This window comes from Crocodylus siamensis, chromosome 2, assembly GCF_052110815.1.
Source record: "Crocodylus siamensis isolate JL-2025a chromosome 2, ASM5211081v1, whole genome shotgun sequence".
In the NCBI taxonomy this organism is placed as follows: Eukaryota; Metazoa; Chordata; order Crocodylia; family Crocodylidae; genus Crocodylus; species Crocodylus siamensis.
The window spans coordinates 145,504,449-145,525,729 of record NC_143396.1 but is presented as its reverse complement, the minus strand read 5'-3'; the positions used below and the strand labels follow the sequence as shown (position 1 = coordinate 145,525,729).

At 42.2% G+C, this 21,281-nt stretch overlaps 1 protein-coding gene across 1 annotated transcript; it reads right to left on the bottom strand.

Annotated features, from left to right (window-relative positions):
• Positions 1–10,464: 10,464 nt before the first annotated feature.
• Positions 10,465–20,489, bottom strand: MEPE (matrix extracellular phosphoglycoprotein). The gene is made up of 4 exons (XM_090034773.1): positions 20,436–20,489; positions 15,637–15,690; positions 14,648–14,740; positions 10,465–12,998 (listed from the first exon to the last, which is right to left on the bottom strand). Exons 1-4 carry the CDS (start codon positions 20,487–20,489, stop codon positions 10,650–10,652), a joined length of 2,550 nt encoding a protein of 849 aa, XP_089890899.1. The 3' UTR covers positions 10,465–10,649.
• Positions 20,490–21,281: the final 792 nt, after the last annotated feature.

Below are 21,281 nucleotides of genomic sequence, written 5' to 3'. Positions count from 1 at the left end.
TCTGTAACCTAACCCAAAGTCTTTATAATTCAGGCCTTCTCATTATCCTGAGACTAGACCCATTGTTCTTTATATCCTGACACCCACCTTAGCTTAATATGGTCAATCTTTAAAATATGAAAATGCAATGCTGGAATTATCCTGCAGATGTCCCTCTGTACTTTTTTTAGCTCACTGTCTAGTTACTATCACATTGTCAGGGGTCAATCAGCCAGGATGTTGGCAATCAGAGCCTAACCCTTGAGGAGTACAGGGGATGCAGAGCAGACCAGGTCCAGAATAGAGTTAAGAGCCTGGGGATCAGGAGTGGATGAGTCTGGAAGTTGAGGTCTCCCTTTTCAAAATCCTAGATCCATCCATGACACCATGGATTCCAATTTGAAAACTCTGGACTTATCTTGCAAGTCACATGTACGTGTTTGCACACTCAGCAGTGCTAATATTACACAGGGATTTCACAAAAATTCCATGGCACCCCAGGGTGCCATAGCACCCTGCTTGAGAATCACTGCTGTGAGATGTTAAGGGACAGATTGTTATAGTATTATAGTAGGTCACAAAGGCTTCAGTGAGGATCAGAGCCCTACAGTGGAATTTCACAAAAAGATAGTGTTAGCCCTCCCCACAGAGTTTGCTGTAAGTAAAGTATATGCAGCAAAATACAAGGTTCAGGAAATACAAGTTAGAGCTTACATGAGCCAGTGTTTGAATAGGTGTTCTGTATGCCAAGACTTAGGTACAACTAGCTGCCAGCAGCAGAGGAAGTGAGAACAGCAAAATAGAGGGAGGGAAAAACATGTGAAAGTGCATAAGGAAGTGTGTGAAGCCACTATAAAGTAGACTGGTCTTGTTTGGGTGGCACTGACCAGGCATGACTCTTGGGATGTTTGCTTATTTGAACTTGTTGCAGTGGTGATGTGATTTATATTTGGAGCAGCACATTACAGACTGAACCCTCTGCCTTGCCAACAGTTGGACAGCAAACAAAGTGGCAAGAGCCAAAGATGGCCTGCAGTCCTCCACCAGAGGCAGCCAAGAGTTTTTAAACCTTGTTTAATTCCACTCTGCAATAAACCAGAGAGGAAATCCTTATTTAGTCATGTGTGTGTGCGTGTGGATGCGTATGTGTGTATGCGTGTGTGTGTAGTTACAGTTCTAGGAATAAAACCTGCCAAATAAAGAATGCAAATATTTGGGCACTCTGGACAAATGAGAAAGCCTCAAAAAGGATAGGAGTTTGTATTGAGCTATGATAATCATCAGCACTTTGGATGCTTATCAGATACTCCTTGCTTTTCAAACTTGGGTTCTCTTGGGGACAGGCTTTGTGAGCTTTCACATCCAAAGAAGTCAGAGAAAACAGTAATGAAGAGGTAAATTGAATAGCCGTCGAACTACATAAGGCTCATTTTCAGTTCCATGGGAAGTGTTATGAACTAAAAAAGTAGCTTAGTTTACCCAAAAATCCAATTTTTAAAAATTTTCACAACATTTTATGAGAATAGTGCCATATTCTATTGGGCCAGTAGTGCTTACCAGTATATTGTGGTTCTTGTGATATTATTTTCATTGCAACTCTTCTATTATATTTTAAACTAAAATTAACCTGAAGCACTTGAAATTTAAATTAAAGATTTCAATCATCATATTTCTTCTTTCTTGGGGTGTTATAAACATTTTGATTTTGTTCTGAACCAGGAAAAAAAAAATTTAAAGTGAATTTTCCAGAAAAGGAAAATAAAATCCAGTTTTTCATCTTGAGATAAACTTCTTATGGACACCTAGTCCTAGTGGAAATTGCAATTATGATTATTCATCTGGCTTCTAGTGGCTAGATTTGGCAGTTAGATTTTGGAAGAAGTTCTGGGGAATTAGTACCCTTCAATATTGCAGAAGTATCCTAAGGGGACATCCTGACATTTTTACCAGGAAACACTTCTGTCCATGCAGAATTTGAGATAACTTAGTTAACATGAAATGAAAGTATCAGACCTTAATTCCTACATAATAAACCCTAAGTAGGCGGGAGATTTAACTACAGTTCAACCGAGTCTGTGCTATGTTAGACATTGCTTACTATTGTTCCAGCCTCCATGTGTTGTAGCACCATTTAAAATCTTGCTTAGTACAAAACGTAATTCTGTAAACAGATCTTTTAAAATACGTTTGCCTTGACAGTTTCCCTGTTTCCCCACTAGATGGCAATAAGGTATTTCATATCCCTTTTTACAGAAAATGCCTAGTTTTAACAGGTTTGTAAAAGAACCTTAGGCTGACAAAAGTTCACTCTGACAACAGAATACACAGCAATACATATTGTCTGACCAACCTCATTTCTTTCTATGATCAGGTGACTCATCACCTGGACAAGAGAAAAGTGCTTGTCATCATATACCTCGACTTCCAGAAAGCCTTTGACCTGGTATCCCATGAGGTACTGATCAGAAAACTGGAAGATATTGAGCTCAGCTGTGGAACCATCAAGTGGGTACAAAACTGGTTGCAGGGTAGGACACAGAGAGTCCAAATGAATGGATCAGTGTCATCTTGGTGAGATGTGGGCAGTGGCATACCCCAGGGGTCAGTACTTGGCCCAGTTCTGTTCAATATCTTCATCAACGACCTGGATGAGGGGGTGAAAAGCCAAGTTCACAGACGACACCAAGATATGGGATTGTGTGGACACACTTGCAGATAGGCGCAGATAGAAGCAGACCTAGACAGGCTGGCATGTTGGGCAGAATGGAACCAGATGAGATTCAACGTAGAGAAATGCAAAGTGCTGCATCTGAGAAGGAAGAACCCCCAGTACACTTACAGGCTGGGCATCGCTAACCTGACCAGCACTACAAATAAAAGGGATCTGGGGGCAACAATAGACTCAGGCATGAATGTGAGCCAGCAATGCAATGCAGTAGCCGCTAGGGCCAATAAAACTCTGGCATGCATCAATCAGTGCATCTCCAGTAAATCCATAATGATTCTCCCACTTTACTCAACATTGGTGCGGCTGCAGCTGGCGTATTTTGTCCAGTTCTTGGCGTCGCACTTCAACAAGGATGTGCTAAAGCTCAAGAGAGTCTAGAGGAGGGCCACCCACATGATCAGAGACTTGCACGGCAAGCCATATGAGGAGAGGCTGAGGGTTCTCAGACTCTTCAGCCTAAAGAAAAGAAGGCTGAGAGGGGACCTGATTGTGGCTTATTGCTATATCAGAGGTGTGCATCAGGGGCTTGGTGAACAACTGTTCACCAGGGCGCCCTGGGGGAAAACTAGAAACAATGGCCACAGACTCCTGGAAGAGTTTCAGGCTGAACATCAGGAAAAACTTCTTTACAACTAGGGTGTCCAGACTATGAAACAAGCTCCCCCCCAGAGGTGGTGCAATCATCTACCCTAGAGGTCTTCAAGAGAAGACTGGACAGTCACCTGGCTGGGATCGGCTGACCCCAGATGTCTTTCCTGCTCATGCAGGGGGCTGGACCCAAGGAGCCTTCAGGATCCCTTCCAGCCCTATGATTCTATATTTCTTTCTCTGCAGCAGGAAGCAGACGGCCTTTGATTTTAAGGCTGGCAACCCCACTTATTTGTAAGGAAGAATGATATATTTAATTTGGCAATCATCATCCACTAGAAGGTAGGTAAGAACTGTGAAACTCATACACACTTAGGCTCTTATCCTCTATAACCAGGACTCACCTAGAGCAGCTGTAGTCAAACTTGCAGCATAGGCAGGTGCCCAAAATACATAGGAAGCCTTTATGTGACACACAGAAAATCAGGGAAGGCACAGCATGGGGCAGGGAACAGAAAGCCAAGCAGCATATTGGGCAGTGGAAGTGGATGGGAGTAGTACTTGGGGAAGGTGTGGGGCTAATTTGTAGTATGCCTGCAAAAAGGTTGGCCCCCAGTGACCTAATGCAGTTGACTAAACTGGAGCAAGAGTTAAACCCATTAATACTGGAGCACATTTCTGTGGTTGCCTTTCTAGTACTAGGTCCCATACAAAGACAGAGCCCAGTACTTTACAGCCCTAATGAGCTGAGACCAATGGGACCACTCATTATTCATGAGTCCAAGGCACAATTTGGCCACATCTAATTTTCAGTTCCCAAAGGTGGGCTACTGAGAGCGAGAGGCAAGATATTTTCATTGTACGCATCATACAATATCAGACCACAGCTAACCTATACAGGAGAAACACGGGTCTGGTGTCACCTTTCAGTCTGAAACCCATTTATTCTGGTGAGAAATCAAATGCTCTACTTCTTAAAGTGAAGATTAAGAAGGGTGTTATGTACAATCAGTCAGTCTGGTTCTTGGCAGCTCCTACCAGTCTCCCTCTAAGGACCAAGAGGAGGGCATGACAGGGCAGGGCAGTGCAGGGAAGGGCAGGCACCTATACACATGCATTGAGGCTGCTCCAATGTGCTGTAATTACAGTGCGTTGGAGCAGACTTAATTAATCAAGTCTGCTGGAGTGTGGTGATTACTGCATTCCAACAGACCCCAGCATCATGTGTATCAGCATCCCTGTGCTGAAAAAACAGCAGCGGGGACACTAACTAAAGCTCATTTGACAAGCTTTAGTTCAAACACTCCCGCCACCATTTTTCAGTGTGGGGGTGCTGATACTCATGACAGTCAGGAGCTTTAATTAGAGCATGACTTTTTTTTCCAGAGTGAGACACTGTAGGTAGCATAGGTGCCTTTAGAGCCAGGGGGAGGGGGAAGCAGAGGCTTTTTCTGGTTTACACTTTCAAAAGAGTGATCCTGTTTGTTGTACGGCCTATCAGAGCTGTTCTCTGAAGTTCCAGTCTGGCACCCTACCCAGTGAAGGGTTTTCACTTTTTAGAGAAGCCCCATCACTTCTATTACTACCTCAGTGAAGCTCCCCTTGCTGGATACTAGCAAAACTGCAAAGTTTACGTCCAGAAACTAGGTCCCACAGCTTTTAACCTTCCAGTGAATAAGCAGATTTGGGTTTCTAGAGAACTCTTAAGATTCAGATTCCTCTATCCAGCACTGTCTTCTGAGAGTTGAGACCCTGTGGTTGAAATACTTTAAGTCTTTGGAGCCAGCACTAACTCCTGCCCCCAGAAGGCATCCCATTAGCTTCAATACAGCCCTCCTAGAATGCCAACCTGGTGAGGACTTTGGTTTATGGTTTACTTGTCCATGGAGATATACGAGGTGAAGCATAGAACACAGGCCTCGCACAAGAGTCTAACTCAATTACCCTTTATTTACATAGAACAAGAGATCTGCAGATCTAGACAAAACCAAAAAACTACCTACATGCCTGCCTTCCATTTTAGAACATTCTTCAGGACTTGGGTAATATCCTCCAGAAAGTCCAATATGCTTTCTCTTCTCTTCTCTTCCCTCCTGAACATAGATTTTTTTACTAGAGAATAGAAACTCTGTAATTTCTTCTTTCTCAGTTCAGAACAGAAAGCTAGAAAGCCTTTTCCTTATACTTTCTGCTCCCCTTGGTCAGGTGACTGACTTTACCAGGTGGTCAAAGCTTTCCACCAGGTGATCTGCCATTTACTTACTAGCACACCTGAGTCATATCATCCTTTCCAGTGGCTCCCAGCTCTTATTCCAAGGAGACTTCTGTGTGCAGAGAGGATTATCCAAGGATGATGACCCTCTCTAGTTACATCATTGTAACTATCTTTTGGAATTTCAGTCTGATGTAGAGAAGCAAAGAGAAGAGAAAGGGCAATCAAACCCCATATTCAAAATGGAGTTTGCCATCTGACACAGACACACACAAAGAATTCCTCCTGTTAACATGAAATCATAAGTTGTCTCAATGGCTACTGTCTATTTCAGAACAGTTCATCAGGGAAAGTTGTTTCTGGTACCCAGCCTCTTCCACATACTTTTCATAACAGATTCATGCCAACCAACTAGCAAAGAATCCTCTTCCCCTTCACTGCCTAGAAGCTACATATCTCCCTACCATTAATGGCAGTAGCAGCAATAGCAGCCTTTGCCCCCTGGAAATCAGTGTTGTTGGCTCTTGAAAGTCACACAATTAATATCACTGCCAGAGTCAGTCCCAGGTGGCTATGAGAAGCCCTCAAAAGAATTCCAGCATAGTGTAGGAAATACTCCTTTGACCAAGTGCTTTTTGCTTGGCAGCCTCCTGGGGGAGAGAAGCCAAGTGGGGGTGCTGCAGGAAGCAGACAGGGTTTTCCCATCCTCCTCTTAGGAGGGCTTTATGGGGAAAAGAGAGTGGCTGGTAAAAGGGAGCATTGAAAAAAACAGTAGGTTAAGGTAGTTTCTTCCCCACACACACTTCTATGAGAATTGTGTACTCTCTTCTTTCCCCATCCCAATCCCCAGGGTAAAGAACCCTTAGGACTGGAGAGGGAGAAAAAAGACTCTGCTATAGCTGTTTCCTCAGCCCTTAGTGGAAGAGCCCTTGGAGCTGCAGGAGGAGCAGAAATCCACTGGGACACAACAGGTAGAAGTAGGACTGGTGGAAGCCCCAAAATTAAATAAGGTTTTGGAGTCTGGGTAGAGGCTGGAAGCTCCTTCCTGTTAGGGTATCAAGGAGATCTCAGGATACAGAGTCACCTTGTATCATACCTTTGGGAGCACTGACATCAGTGTATGTGTCACAAACATTAGAGATGGGCAGGGGAAAAGGGAAAATCAGTTGACTGAAAAGTTCAAGATCATTATTTTCAAAAGTGTCTTACAATAGTCAGGGGTGGGGTTGCAATAATGGCTCCTGTCCTTCAAGCTCTTGGACTGAACAATACTGAAGAAAAAATAGGCTTAGGCTGGTTATGTAACTAGGCAGCTCTTCAAGAGTAGCCTCCTTTGCTTCAGAGCCCAGGAGACTGACAGATTGAGGGCATTTTGCACCATCCTTTTGTTTACTGTTCATCCTATACTGTAACTGACTTCTTTATTGCACTGTTATGAGCATGGGTAGGCAAAGGACTATGAGAAGGGAGACAGTGCTCCAAGGTAGACTCATCTTAGCCACCTCACTTAACTCACAGAGGTTCCTGGAGCTTTACATTTCCCAGATGGAGCTGCATCTACATGAGATGCTGACTGTGCAGTTGTTACTGCACAGTCATTTAGCACTTGCATACACAAGCACTAAATGACTGTGCAGTAACCAATGTTACTTCACAGTAGCATCCCCACACAGCTTCTTGGTGATGCTGACTGCGCAGTAGCTCATTACTACATTACATCACGCTTTGTGCCACACAACACTACTGCACAGTAGTAACAGGCTATTGCTCAGTCAACATCTTGTGTAGACGTAGACCCTGCTGCAGAAATGGATCCAGCTGCATAGTCCCTTCATCCCTAAGAATGGGTTTACAGTACCAAATCTACCTGTACAAGGAACAGGCATGAAACACTATTTTCAGTGAAGATTTTCTTTTGTTTTCCCAGTTTCTTTCAAGTCAGGAGGGCAGGTGAATAACATACGGCCTGACAGCTGACTGTGAATGTAGGTGTAACCCTCCCCTAGCACCAGAGCCAAGCGTTATACCAGATTCAAGATCCTCAGGCTGTCAGTAGTTTTGGGCTCTGCCTCAGGCAGCCTGGCTGGCTGAGGTGTCCCATCAAAAAAAGTGTGTTCCTCACTTGCAACATCCCAAGAATCCACTCCAGCCTAAGTAGCAGACAGGGTTCGTTATTTTTCAGCTATAACTATTTACAGAAAAGAAAAAGATTAATAACAAATATAATACACATATATACATATATGTCTATAGTATATGTATATAGATGCAATAACACACATTACAACCAATAACCAAAATATTATGTATAAACCCAACATTAGTGAATAGTCCCCCCAACAAGTGATCCCACATATAACAGCCCTATCAATATACGTCCATTCACAGATTACAGACTCTAAGCCTCAGTTCCACTAGGAATTCAGTTCACTCTAGTAAAAATAGATGGCAACACTGCTGTTGCTATGAGTGGTCACCAGATGGCAGTGTGTGGCTCCTACAGGCATTTGAAGAGTAGGTTGTGCAGTCCCAATGTTTCTTTCAGACAGAAACCTCTGTCCCGAGGGCAGTGGGATGATTCCTTCTCTGTAAACAAACTTTTTACAAGCACTGCAGAGTTAAATGCCTCCCCACGTTCCCTTTCCTTGTGAAACTAGAGCTGCTTAATAGAGCAGCCTAAACTCTCCCATGGCTCCAACCCAGCCGCAAGCACAGACTCCCTCTTCTCATTTCCCAGGGCACCTGAGTCCTGAGTTTGTACAGCTCCTCTTCGAGATAGGGGACTCTGCTCATCAGTGAGCACCACAGGCTGATCATCTTTCCTGGTGTGTTGGCTCCCTGGAGCAGGTTTTCAGTCTCCTTCCTAGGTGGAGAGACTATCCCAATCCTCTCCCTCAAGTTGGAAAATGACTCCTCTCCCTCTTTCCCGCCATCCGCTGTGTTTATATCCCAGATGCAGCCAACCAGACCTCTCCATTGCACTGGCAATCCAGTCAGCTGCATGCATATTTTTAGGCTTGCACCTTTTCAGAGGTCCTGCATGCAAGCCCCTTCCCACCCTTTCAGCAAAGGCTGTAGCATTGCTTTCCCTGCCCAGCCTCCTGTCTCCACAGCCTGGCAGCTGTTACATAGGCAATGAGAGAAAACAGTGCTGAAGCATCCTTGGCTAGGCTGAATCCCAGCGCTAAAGCAATCAAAAGAACACTTCAGATTCACGGGCTTTCTTTGAAAAGGCACCGGCCACAGCCAGTTGTGAAAATGGCTAGGCCTGCAAAATAGAGACCTGGCTCTAGAATGGTTTGGATATTCTCACTCCATGCTTCCTCTGTGCATGTGAGGAAAACATAACTTGCTCTGCTTGTGAAAAGGACTAAAATGGATTCCAGGTTGCAGCATAAAGGGACTTAGTCTTGGTCAAAGTTACTGTTTTCCCTTGCCCAGAGAGTTCATGTGTTTTTCAGCAAACTGTTTACATGTTAGCTTTCATGAACTTTGATATCTGAAGCAAATTCCATACAACTGGCAAACAAGTGCTAATGCTGTGTGTTTTCTCCCCTTCCACATATAGATGTATTTTGTTTGTGAGTAGTAAAACACACAAAATGGTATATTTACCTTCTTCCCCCCCATGACAGACCTGAACACCAGATACACAATTGCTACTCCAGCTAAACTACCATTAAAGCCAGCAGGAATTACGCTGGAGTAGGGGACTGCAGGAATGGGACTTTAATTTTCTAGCAGTGTAAAGTATCTTCTCAACCTAGATCAGGAGCAGGCAAAATATGGCCTGCAAGCTAGATTTGGCCTGTCAGGCAATTTCCCAGGCCTTGTACCCATGAGGGTGGGAGCAAGATGCCCATGTATTCATATTGTGCCTTCCTTCCCCTCTTGTGGGCTGAAGGGCCTGGCAGGCCAGCCCACAACTTCCCGGTGGGGCTGCTGCTGCCGCCACTGGGGGACCTGCTCTGCTGCCCCGGCATCCTGCTTGCTCCGGGCAGCAGATAGGGAAGCAGTGGGGGAGAGGGGGAGCTGCAGCAAGGTGGCAGCAGGAAAAGTGGGGCTGGGGCTGGTGGCAGTGTGGCCAGGGGGCAGCGGGAGCATGGAGCTTGGGTGGCCAGGGTGTGGGTGTGAGGGATCATGGCGAGATGTGGGGACCCCCTCACATCCTCCCCCGCATCACGATGCAGAACCCTGACAGGTTGAACAAGCGTTAGTTAAAGCACCCTGCCACCGTTCTGAAGTGCAGAGATGCTGATAGATGAGACGTGGAGGCTGGTGGTGTGCTAATTAGCATGCTCCAGCAGACTTGATTAATCAAGTCTGCTCTGACCCATTGTAATTATAGTGCATTGGAGCAGATTCCCCAAATGTCTACAGGCACCCTTTACTCTCAATATTCTTGTCAGAAAATCAGAGTATCATTAGACTCCCAAGACATATTTACAGGCATTCTTTTTCAAACACATATTGATAGTTAAAGAGCAGCTTCTTGTGTAAATTTTCCCCAAAAATTCTTTCTGTGGCCAGATTAAATGCAATGCAGTTTCATTTATGCAGTAAAAAGCATATTTTAAAGTCAAGTGTCAGTTCAGCTCAGCCTATTTCTCTATTACATATGTATAATTTTTTTCTCAAAATACTTCACATAATACTTCATTTTAAAATGAAATAACTAAGACAGGTGACTTTTCTTATTCTTTATTTCATTGTGTCATATTATGCAAGTATATAGTCTATATAGGATTTTGCTCCATTGAGTCCAAACATATTTTTGCTTGTAGCCTCCTAATAAACTCTTATCATAATATGAAATTAAGTCAACTACCATATAATAGGCTTTAAAATTTACCTTGCCATTGGAAAAACTCAAAAATACTTGGTGTAACACATAGGTCATTTGAATCAGAGTAGTTACAGTGCCTCTTTATTCTCATATTATCAAGCAATTCTCATGCCAGCCTGACTGCAGATCATGTATCATTTTGACATTTCAGTTGGAGAATTGGTGCCTTATGGAAAAAGATTTTCTATGATGGAACTTCAGCCAATAAAACTGCCTTCCTGCTTGCTACTCTGCTCTTAACAAATCTCTTGAGAATAATCTTTTGCTTGCTCTGCAATCTGGCTGTAGCTGTCCCTCTAGTTTTTCTCAGCTGACAGATCTCGATCACCCTGAATACTTTGAGCTGACCAGTAATTGTCCGGCTGATCATTCTGGTAAAAGTCATAGGCCTGGCGACTATCACTTCTGCTTGCCCTCTCACTATCAGATGATTGGCTGCTGTCATCTTTGTTGCCATGGACATACTTAGCTGACCAGCCCTTTTTACCACGCCAGGTGCCCTTTCTCCTTAGGACTCTGTCATGCCCTAGATAAACCCTGCCTGTATATCGTTCATCAGTTTCAGCATCACTTTTCTCACTCTTGGGACTTGTTTTTTTAACACTTTCATCACTACCACGAGTATGAAAAGAATGTTTCTTTATGTTAATATTATCAGTCTTATGGACATTACCAGTATTAGTATATTTGAGATGTTCATGACCTGTGAAGAACTGAGTGCCATCTTTTGTCTCTGTATATCTGTGACCAGTATCTTTTGTCTTCCCTCTGGAATGTCCAGCACTGGTCTTGGCATTTGCACTGCTTCCAGGAACCTTACTATAAGCAGTCCCTCCTTTTGTTATATCTTTTTTCCCTGCTGTAAGTCTAACATCAATAATATTTCCTTTCTTTTTTGGAACATTTGTGTAAGTGATCCCCAGCTTGCCTTTGGAAGCATTTCCATGACTCATATCAACATTTTTTTTATGTGGTTTAGTGAAATCGGGTCTCTCTGTCTGAATACTAGACCTCCCACTATTGATGTTATCTTCACTGTCATCTTTCTTGTGTACTTTGGTGACATCTGGTTTCTGTACATGAGTACTAACCCTTCCGCTAGAGACAGTGACTTCACCTTTATCTTTTTTGTGTGTCTTGATGACATCTGTTTTTGGTACATGAGAGCCAACCCTTTCACTCAGGATAGTGACTTTACTTTTATCTTTCTTGTGTATCTTCCTACCTTTATCTGGTTCTTGCATGTAAGTACCAACCCTTCCACCAGGGAGAATGAGTTCACTTTTATCTTTTTTAAGCTGTTTTGTGAAACTAGAATCTACATGACTGCCAGCCTTCCCACTAACAATGTTACCTTCACCTTCATCTGTCTTATGTGCTTTGATGATATCCGGTGTCTCAATGTGATTGCTAGTGCTTCCACTAAAGATATTAACTTCACTTTTATCTATCTTGTGTGGTCTGCTGACATATGGTTCTTCTACATGACTATGAGTCCTTCCATTAATGATGTTTTCTTCACCTTTGTCATTCTTTTGTGGTCTAATGATATCTGGGCCTTCCATGTGACTACTAGTTCCTCCCTTGCCTTTACCTTTGTCTTCATTATCTCCTTTGGTGGGACCTGGTCCCTCTATATGGATACCAGCCCTCTCAGTAAGGATGTTACCATCACCCTCATCATTCTTCTGTGGTTTAATGACATCTGGCTCTTTTACATGACTATTAGCCCTCCCACTAACTTCATCTTTTTTCCTATCACCTTTTGTGAGGTCAGGTCCTTCCACATGATTGCCCTTAATGATCTTAGCTTCTCCTGTTTCTGAAAAATATGACTGATTATCCATGCCTTCTTTACCCACTTTAATATGCTCCATTCTTTCTGGAATATCTATAGAGTCAGTGACTCCTATATCAAGATGGGCACCCCCATTGCCAGTGGCAAAATTGTCTTCATCCTTATCTATAAAATTTGTGTAGCCACTTCCCTCATTGTCAAACTCTTTATCTCTGGTGCCATCCTTGTCTGTCATAGGAACCCCTAAATAACTATTGCTCACTGGGTCCTGATGAACGGCTTTATCTTTTTTGGGGATGTCCCTATAGCCATTACTACCCTTGGTTTCAAAGACATCTTTATCTTTTTCTCTGGTGGCATTATAATCAGTACCCTCTGATTCATTAATACCTGTTAAGCCAGACTGATCTTTCTCTCTATCTTGTCCATATCTTTCTGTGTAACCAGTGCTCTTCGCATCCTGATGGCCACTACCTCTGGCATCGTGGCCAGTACCAGAAATGACAGTAACACCACCTTCAATTTGGTCTAAGAAATCAAGGTCACCACTGCCCTCTATGCCCACAGTGGTATTTCCAGTAACTTTCTCACTGTCATCTTTGTACACACTGACTTCTAAGTGAATTTGATGGGCATCCCAGTCACTGGTGTTTCCATTAATTCCAACGAATTTCTGCCCGTCAGAAATGCTTTTGTTCTCAGACTTCCTGATAGTTCCATTCTCAAGAAGGTATTTATGGTCTTCACCTCCCTCTTGAACTTGGAAGTCTTCTGAAGGCTTCTTTGATTCATCTTCCTTTTTAAACTGGTGATTAGAAACTTGGCTTTTATCATATTCCTCACCTTTCTGAAATGTAATGTAAAAGTGAAATGCATCATTTGATCTGAGGATATGGACAATCCTATGCAAGTTTCAGTACAAATTAATCTCATAATTCATTGCTCCTTACTAATTACTATAGTCTTTCCTTGAGAAGGGCATTTATAAGGTTTCTCTAAGCCCATTAGATCAACTTATATGTTACAAGTTACATGTACAGTCTTAAAATAAAACAGGGGTTTCCAACCAATTTTAGTTTAAGTACCCATGGAGGCTGGATACCAAGTGGGGGGGAGGGGGAAAGGGGGTTAGCGCATGGCTGAAAGCTGAGCTTGGGGAAGAGGGTAACTTGTGGCTGGGGGGTAGAGGTAGTGTATGGCTGGATGCCAAGTGTGGGGGGGGGGACAGTAATGCACGGCTGGACACTGAGGAGCAAGGAGGCAGAGACAGCGCATGGGCAGGAGGGGATGGAGTGCTGCCGCCTCCCAGGAGCAGGACTGGGCCAGGGTGGAGTGGGGCATAGAAGCTCACCAGGCTGGGGTGAGGGTAGCAGTGTCCCTCTGCAGGGTGGGGAAGCTCACTGGGTTGGTATGTGGTGGGCACCGCTGCCACATGCAAACTTTCCTGCCCCGGACAGGGGCTCCGCTGCACCCACCAGTCCCCAGCCCTGCTCCTGGGAGGTGGCAGCACTCAGTTCCCACCTGCCCACATGTACCCCCTAGGACTAGCTCCACAATTCAAAAAGAATGTGGAGAAACTTGAGAGAGTCCAGAGGAGAGCCACGCGCATGATCAGAGGTCAGGAAAACAGATCTTACGATGACAGGCTGAGAGCCATGGGACTCTTTAGCCTGGAAAAGCGCAGGCTCAGGGGTGATCTGATGGCCACCTATAAGTTTATCAGGGGTGACCACCAGGATCTGGGGGAACGTCTGTTCACCAGAGCGCCCTAAGGGATGACGAGGTCGAACGGTCACAAACTCCTGCAAGACCGTTTCAGGCTGGACATAAGGAAGAATTTCTTTACTGTCCAAGCCCCCAAGGTCTGGAACAGTCTGCCAGTGGAGGTGGTTCAAGCACCTACATTGAACACCTTCAAGAGTAAATTGGATGCTTATCTTGCTGGGATCCTATGACCCCAGCTGACTTCCTGCCCTTTGGGCAGGGGGCTGGACTCGATGATCTCCCGAGGTCCCTTCCAGCCCTAATGTCTACGAAATCTATGAAATCTATGAAAGTACCCCCAGAGGTATGCATACCCCTGGTTGACAACCCCTGGAATAAAAGAATAAAAGGAGCAATGTCATATGATAGTTCTTGCTTTCTGGCACTAAACTGGTCCATTTAAAATAAGCGGGTCTGGTACACTTTCCATTCTTTGTGACCAGTCTTAATTTCCTTTGTGATAGGATAACTAAAGAAATCCATAACTCTTCTAAGGGCTACAGACTCTGTATCTGGACTAAGATCCCATTTTTGTTGGTAATATTTGATCAGGAGACATGACATACTCTATTCCCTGTTTAGAAATAATTTTGCATTTTTAAGGTTGTTTCTGCTAGCAACACTTTAACCCCTAGACTCTAAGGACAAAATAAAAATGATTATTCCTTCAGGGACAATTTGCTTATCCTATCACTCACAAGAAAGAAATATGAACATAAAGATTTTTCTTACCGTTATCTGTGTTTGTTTTTTTTGTGCTGAGGATGTATACACATACTTAAATAAATAAAACCCATTATTGATATTACAGGTCTTCACCAGTATCTAAGGCAAAAAACATAACATTAGCATCTTAATTATTACTGAAGATGCAATCTGTTTAATTACAATTCAATATCTTTCATTTATTTCAAACAATTCTTTTCCTATCATTTTGAGTGAAACTCATAATAACTTTGTATGAGGGCATATTTTGACTGTATATTATTATTCACCTGAAAGAGACAAAATTTAGTTGGGCATCTGATTTTTACTTTCAACTCATCTTTGCTTACACTCAGAATTTGGATTTTTTTTTCCACTGGGTAAAATAAAAGTTTGGTGACTGGTAGGGGATTCTGCTCTATAGTGTATTTTAATACTGTGTTGGCTTTTACAAGTTGTTTCTCTGTTTTGCTCTTTTGTTCTCTTATTTTATAATTTATTTTCTTTGCTTCTGTAAACTGCCCTGAGCCTTTAATAAGAAGAACAGCATATAAATGTAATAAATAAATAATGAATGATCTCATTCAATTTGTTAAAATGATTGAAGTAATAGGAAAAGAGAGCGGATTTTAAAACCAAACAATATTGTGCTTTTGCAAGAAAACAAGATTTTTTCTATTGTTTTATTAATATTTTTTGCTTCTAGTAGTGCCCACAATGAACTCTGCACTGTGTAAACATAAATAATTTTAAAACTGCCAACAAAATTACTCTTTCAAAACAAACACTTTAAAGGTAAAGAAATGTTTCTATGGCTATATATGGGACTGTGGAAAAATCTTCAGGGAAAACTTTACCTGTACCCCAATGTGAAACTACAGTAACCTTTCCTAAAGCTCTCTTATGTTAAATTCTACAGGAATATAATTTTAGTAAATTAATTCTTGTCTAATTTTACCTAAGTTGATAAAATTTTAGGGAGGTTGTGTTTCCACTAGAAAAGTAATTGAATTTACCCTGTGTTGTCCCACACAGTTCTCATTAGCTTTCCCAGGGTACGGCTGAAATACCTGAGATGGGGAAAGAACAGAAAAGCAAAGTTATAACTAATCTACCTGTTAATGCTTGTTTGTATGCTGTAATACAGATACTAGGTTTTCTGCAGATGCACTAGGGAAAAAGTAGCTCGCTGCATTTAGACTGGTGTATTTTATCATACTAAAAGAAATATTTTATCATATTTATCTTACATTTTATTATATTAAATATCATGATTCAACTGGTATACCTTCTACACTTTGTGACCAGTCTTAATTTCCACATCATACCACTATGATGTGGTTAGTGAAGGATTTCATAAGTCTACTGAGAGCTATGAACTTTGTTAGGACCAAAATCCCATTTTTGCTGGTAATATTAGACCCGGAGACATGACAACCTATTACCTCTGTTTAGAAAGAATTTTGCATGTATTTTAGGGGTGGGCAGGGTTGTTTTGGTTTTCTTTTTTTAAGGGACCATGATTTTATTCCTGGTTAGTCGCATTAATCATTTTTACATTTACAAGGAACAACATTTGGTTTGTGTCTATGCAGCAACTTTTGTGCCATCAGAGCTGTGTTTTTTTTCATGAACCCAAAGCTTCCTGCTTCTCCTTATTTTAAGGGTCCACCCTGAGAGAGTCAGGACAGTAGCTAATGGGCACAAGCACTTCATTGCTAAACGAAGCTTGACAGAGAAAACATGCAAATGCATGAAGTGATTGCCCTTCTGAGTAAGACTCTGCAACAACATTGTGAAGACTGGCCAGGAGTTTCCTTCTGAGCCCTTTTGTAAAGAACAGATTGTACTGGAAGTGCATGCTGCTATAAAGAAAGGCCTCCAGGCTGCTGCTTATAATTATTTCTTTGTCTTGCATTAGCTCCTAGAAGCCCTATCTTAGGCTCTGTATGCTACATATTGTAGATATAGGACAAAAGGTAGGGGGCAGGGGAAAGGTAACAGGCATTTGAACATTTTTGGAGCTTCCCAAACTGTTCCTTCATGTAACTCTCTTTCCAATGCTTTACTCCCCTAATCAGGCCAGAGGTGACTAGAACTACAGGTACAGTCATACTACTCTGTTGCATCACACAGATTACTTCATGGATGTCAACACTGGGCTGCCAGGTAAAATCCATGATGCCAGAGTCTTAAAGTATTCCACCATGCATGGGAAAGAGCAGGAAGGCATAGTCTTCCTGCACACTGCATTGGGAACATCAATAATGTTTCTATGGCAACTGTGACTCTCTGGAATACAATCTACTTATTGCCACACCCAGATTATGAAAATGATGGCAAACTAGCATTGCTAGTATGGCTTCAGCTGTGTCAAGACAGTGAGGCCTAGGTGCATGAGGGGCCTTCCTCAGTCTGAGGGGGTTGGAGCTCAAAGTCACACCTGCCACCTCCAAAGAGTGATCTCTACACTGAACTAGAGACAAGGCACAGCAAAGGGCAGTCCCCCTGGCTCCTGTTGAAGCGTGATACAATGTAGAAAGGACTGTAAGGATATGGGACCAAACAGAGAGCCAGCAAGGGGGAGCATGACCCCATAGTCCAGTGATTAGGCTACTTCCCTTAGGAGGGGGAGTCCTGCTTTCTGCTCCCAACACTACCGTAGTTATGCATTTTATTCATGAACTCTTTATTGCAAAATGCATAAATAGTCCCTGATACATGCTCCCTCTTGTTTGCTGTCATATTCCCGTTACATGTCATGTGTTGCAATGAGGTTCAGCAACCAACAGAACTAATTGGTAGACGGAATCAATCCATGTTCAGTACCATTGCAGAAATCGTGGTAGAGCCTTGCTGCATGACTGAACCTTGAACAGTAAGCTTCTGACAGCTGTTGCAGAAGGGACAGCACTACCATAAGCTTCTTCATATGGGACCAATGGTTTCCTCACCTGGAAATTGTGCTTGGGCATGTCTAGGGTTCTGGGAAGAGGAAGAATTAGTATAACTCATTACAGTGCCACAGTTAAGCAAGTCTGTCTCCACAGCCAAATAAATACCCATGTGCCTAAAGGGGTTGCAGGAATACAACTGTATGCCAGGCTAGGCAGCTAGTACAGGGTGTGTATGGGAATAGCTGGTTTAACTGGATATTAACAGTTTCCATTACAGCCTGAATTTTTAGCCAATCATGCCCCTAACAAATATAAGGGTAGGGAAACATAGTACAGTGGCCAGAGTTTAACAGAGTAGATAATACTGTAGTGGCCTACCCAGTGAGAAGTGTTTCTGCATCACACCCAGTGCACTAGAGGGCACCCCAGTTCTACAAACACACATCCAGATCCAGTTCAGGTTATTTCACAGTTTACCCATACCAGTCTTGTGCCCTGAGCATGTCATGGGGCATAAGCAGGACAAAGAGATCTTGATTTATAATGGGTGGTTATAGCTACAGGAAAGTCTCCTTAGTACAGATTTGAAAGTCATTTCAGGGTTCAGTGGACAATTTGTTTAAAATGAATTAATTCAGCACCTGAGCCAGCCAGTGGTGAACAGAATGGGACATAAGGCTGTACCAGTTGTGCAGATAACACAACTTGTACAAGCAAGCTCTATTTTTGGCAGTACAAGAGTAGGAGCTGGTACATAAAACATAATGTAATGTATGGTCTGCAGACTGTGCCCACAGGCCACTGTATATTATAGTACGTGCTATATATATAAAATGTATGCAGTAGAACAGAACATGCATACTTCGATAATTTACTGTAACACTGTGTGGAAGCAGCAGTTTCTCTTAATTTGAACTAATTTAGCCTTGTACAGGCAACAGTACACTGAACCAGATCATCCCTTCCCCACTATAACTGTGCTTCCTCACCCTTTCCCAAACCATGGATCAGCAGAGTGTGGCTGCAGCAGCAGCAACAGCCTTGATTACCATCTTGGTAGGGGGACTATACACCTGCAAGTTTGATATCACTTGCTCATTGTATTGCACCTTAGTGACAAGATGTAGTTTTGGAAGGTGAGCTTTATTTATGTCTGGGATTCTAACCTGTGTTAGAAGTATCCTGCAAGCCACATCCTCCCAGCCCCCAGGCTCCCTGCTATCCTTCCAGCACAGCAGCACCCCCAATACTCACAAGGCCTTTTCTAACAACCTGTCCCCTCTATTTAAAAGCACAGACTCTGCTTGTCTTGTTATATACTGCATATAACCATTAAAAAAACCCAGTACATGCAAACAATGCAAGTATGCCAGAAACCAAATATTTGACTACTCTAAAACATGAGGCAATATGAAGCCATTTCTAGAGTTGTCTATTCTAGAGGCCTTACAAATTCAGGAGCAGAACTACATTAACAACATGATCCAATACCCAATGGAAAGACTCCAATGACTTCTTCATGTTTTGCATCCGAGCTTAGCTGGGATCTTGTCAGAAACCTCCTGGTCTTGGGGTGCCTATTTGCTCTTTTAGGAGGAGTCAGGGATGGGGCCATACATGTTCTAGACAGTCATGTGCACTAAAAATGATCCATGTTCTGCAAGTCTTATTCCTTGCCCTTTATTCCTCTCTAGCAACCAAATAATTCCTTTGAATATCAATCCCCAGGTGCTGATGTTTAACAAGATGTAGAAAATAGATTACCTAGGACAATGGGAAAGCCATTCAGATCTTGTGACATTACTGTAAGAAGGTAGGTGCTAAAATGGTGTGCCTAATCATTTTCCTTCACTATGTCCTTGGGACTCTGTGGGAACTCTGCTTCCAGCCCTTTCAAATGAAATACACATAATAGGTCCATTTTGGGAATATTGGAAATTTCCAAGAACACTTGTCCCAATATTTCCAAATGATTCTGTTTAGAATCATACACATTATCATCCAAATTCCAGTGTAAGGGGTAAGTTCTTCTGCACATTCCCACTGGGAGCTGCAAGTATATAACTAAGGGGAGAATTTGAATCCACCCACATAATTCAGATGTTGGTTGTTGCTATTGTATCCAGATATACTTCTAGGGACAGCTCATAGCAAAAAACTGCTAATACATAAGCATGATAGATGAGGAAACATTTATGTCCATAATATAATTTAGAAGGTAGGGAAGTGCAAATCTACCTTGCCTTCTACTTCAGACTAACACAGCTAACTACATCTCTCTAGTCATAACATAAATTTAACCACAATAAAATTTAGAAGCTATACCTATCTATTACATTTAGACATACTTCCGCAGCAGGTTAATTTTGGCTAAGACTACTCAGTGCCTATATTAAGTGCAATCTGGACCTGATCCAAACCCCATGAAAGTCCATAAAGACATTCCTATTGACCTGAGTGGGCTTTATAGCAATGCCTAATGGCTACAGCAGTGACATTAATGTGACTAGATAGAAGATGTCTAAATTACAAATTATTATTTATATAAATTTATATTTCATTTGCTCATTCATTAAAATTCCGCAGCCTTTAAAAAGTTATAACATTGAGCATGAACACAGACCTGCTGTAAGATATTTTTTTTATAAAAAAGGTATCGAACTATCCTAAGACATGACAAGTTTCCTCATTCAAGTGTAGGGTATTTGCTCTATAAAGTGGAGAGATGGAATTTAGAAGGCAGCTCCCAGCACAGATATAACCCTTCAGGTCCTATAAATATATATATTTAATTTAGTAGCAGGATGCAGAAATATAGAACTTTCCTGTGGTGCAGATCCCTTCGTACCATGCTATGATGCATTACAGCTCCTGCAGTGATAAATATACAACGAAAAGCCAACAACAGGAATACTTACTGGTTTAGTGCAGGCCACGCTGAAGAGACACAAGCATAAAAGAACACGTTTCATCTTCCTAGGGACAAAGTACAATACATTATTGAGACACGTTTTTGTCTTAAATATAAATAGCTATATTCCATAACGGTAGAAATGTTCCTTATTAAAACCTCAAAATATTGCCCATGTAAGTTTTGGGGGCTGGGATGGGCTGAGGGAAGTCAACTCACTGATTTTTCTCCTAACTGGCTTCATCCAATTTAATTCTTCCAAAATGCGCAGTGAATCATCAGCACTATAAGTAGCTTCTGTAGGTGATTTATAATTACTTCCACAGAAGTAGGCCATTTACTGGGAAAGGACTGGATGCCTTAGAACTAGCAATGGGGACATGAAGTCTTTCCTCTCTGGGTCTAATCCAGGTCAGTAGTGACCCAAAGCTGTTCAATTTTGGAGCCATTCAATAGCAGACAATTTACCTAGTCATTCTTTGTGTGCTCTGACCCTTGGTGCAGAGCCCATGGAAGTCCCATCTCTCATAGTGGAGCCTATAATAACAAAAATTATTATTTAAGTATAAAATATAATGTGGGTATATTTTTATGTGAAATAAGTATATATGTCAGTTTAATATTATACAGCAAAGTAAGTTCTGTGTCTGTTATCTGGGGTATTGTTACATTCCTTGCAAAAGTTCATTTTTATCAGAGAGGTACTGAGGGATGATCGTAACAAATCAGCACAGTGATATTTTTGTAGGGAGAGAACTATTATCATAACTGAAACAATTAATTTCACATGTGCTTCATTATTATTCCAAATCTCTAAATTAATCTACTTTAAAAAGATTTCATTGATACTATG

What these genes read in the sequence shown, in the direction of transcription:
- MEPE (XM_090034773.1), bottom strand. Translation starts at nt 20,489, where the DNA reads ATGAAACGTGTTCTTTTATGCTTGTGTCTCTTCAGCGTGGCCTGCACT. An exon ending in ACTGTGTGGGACAACACAGG is followed by an intron (nt 14,741 to 15,636) that starts GTAAATTCAATT and finishes TTTTTGCCTTAG; the next exon opens with ATACTGGTGAAGACCTGTAA. An exon ending in AAAAACAAACACAGATAACG is followed by an intron (nt 12,999 to 14,647) that starts GTAAGAAAAATC and finishes ATTACATTTCAG; the next exon opens with AAAGGTGAGGAATATGATAA.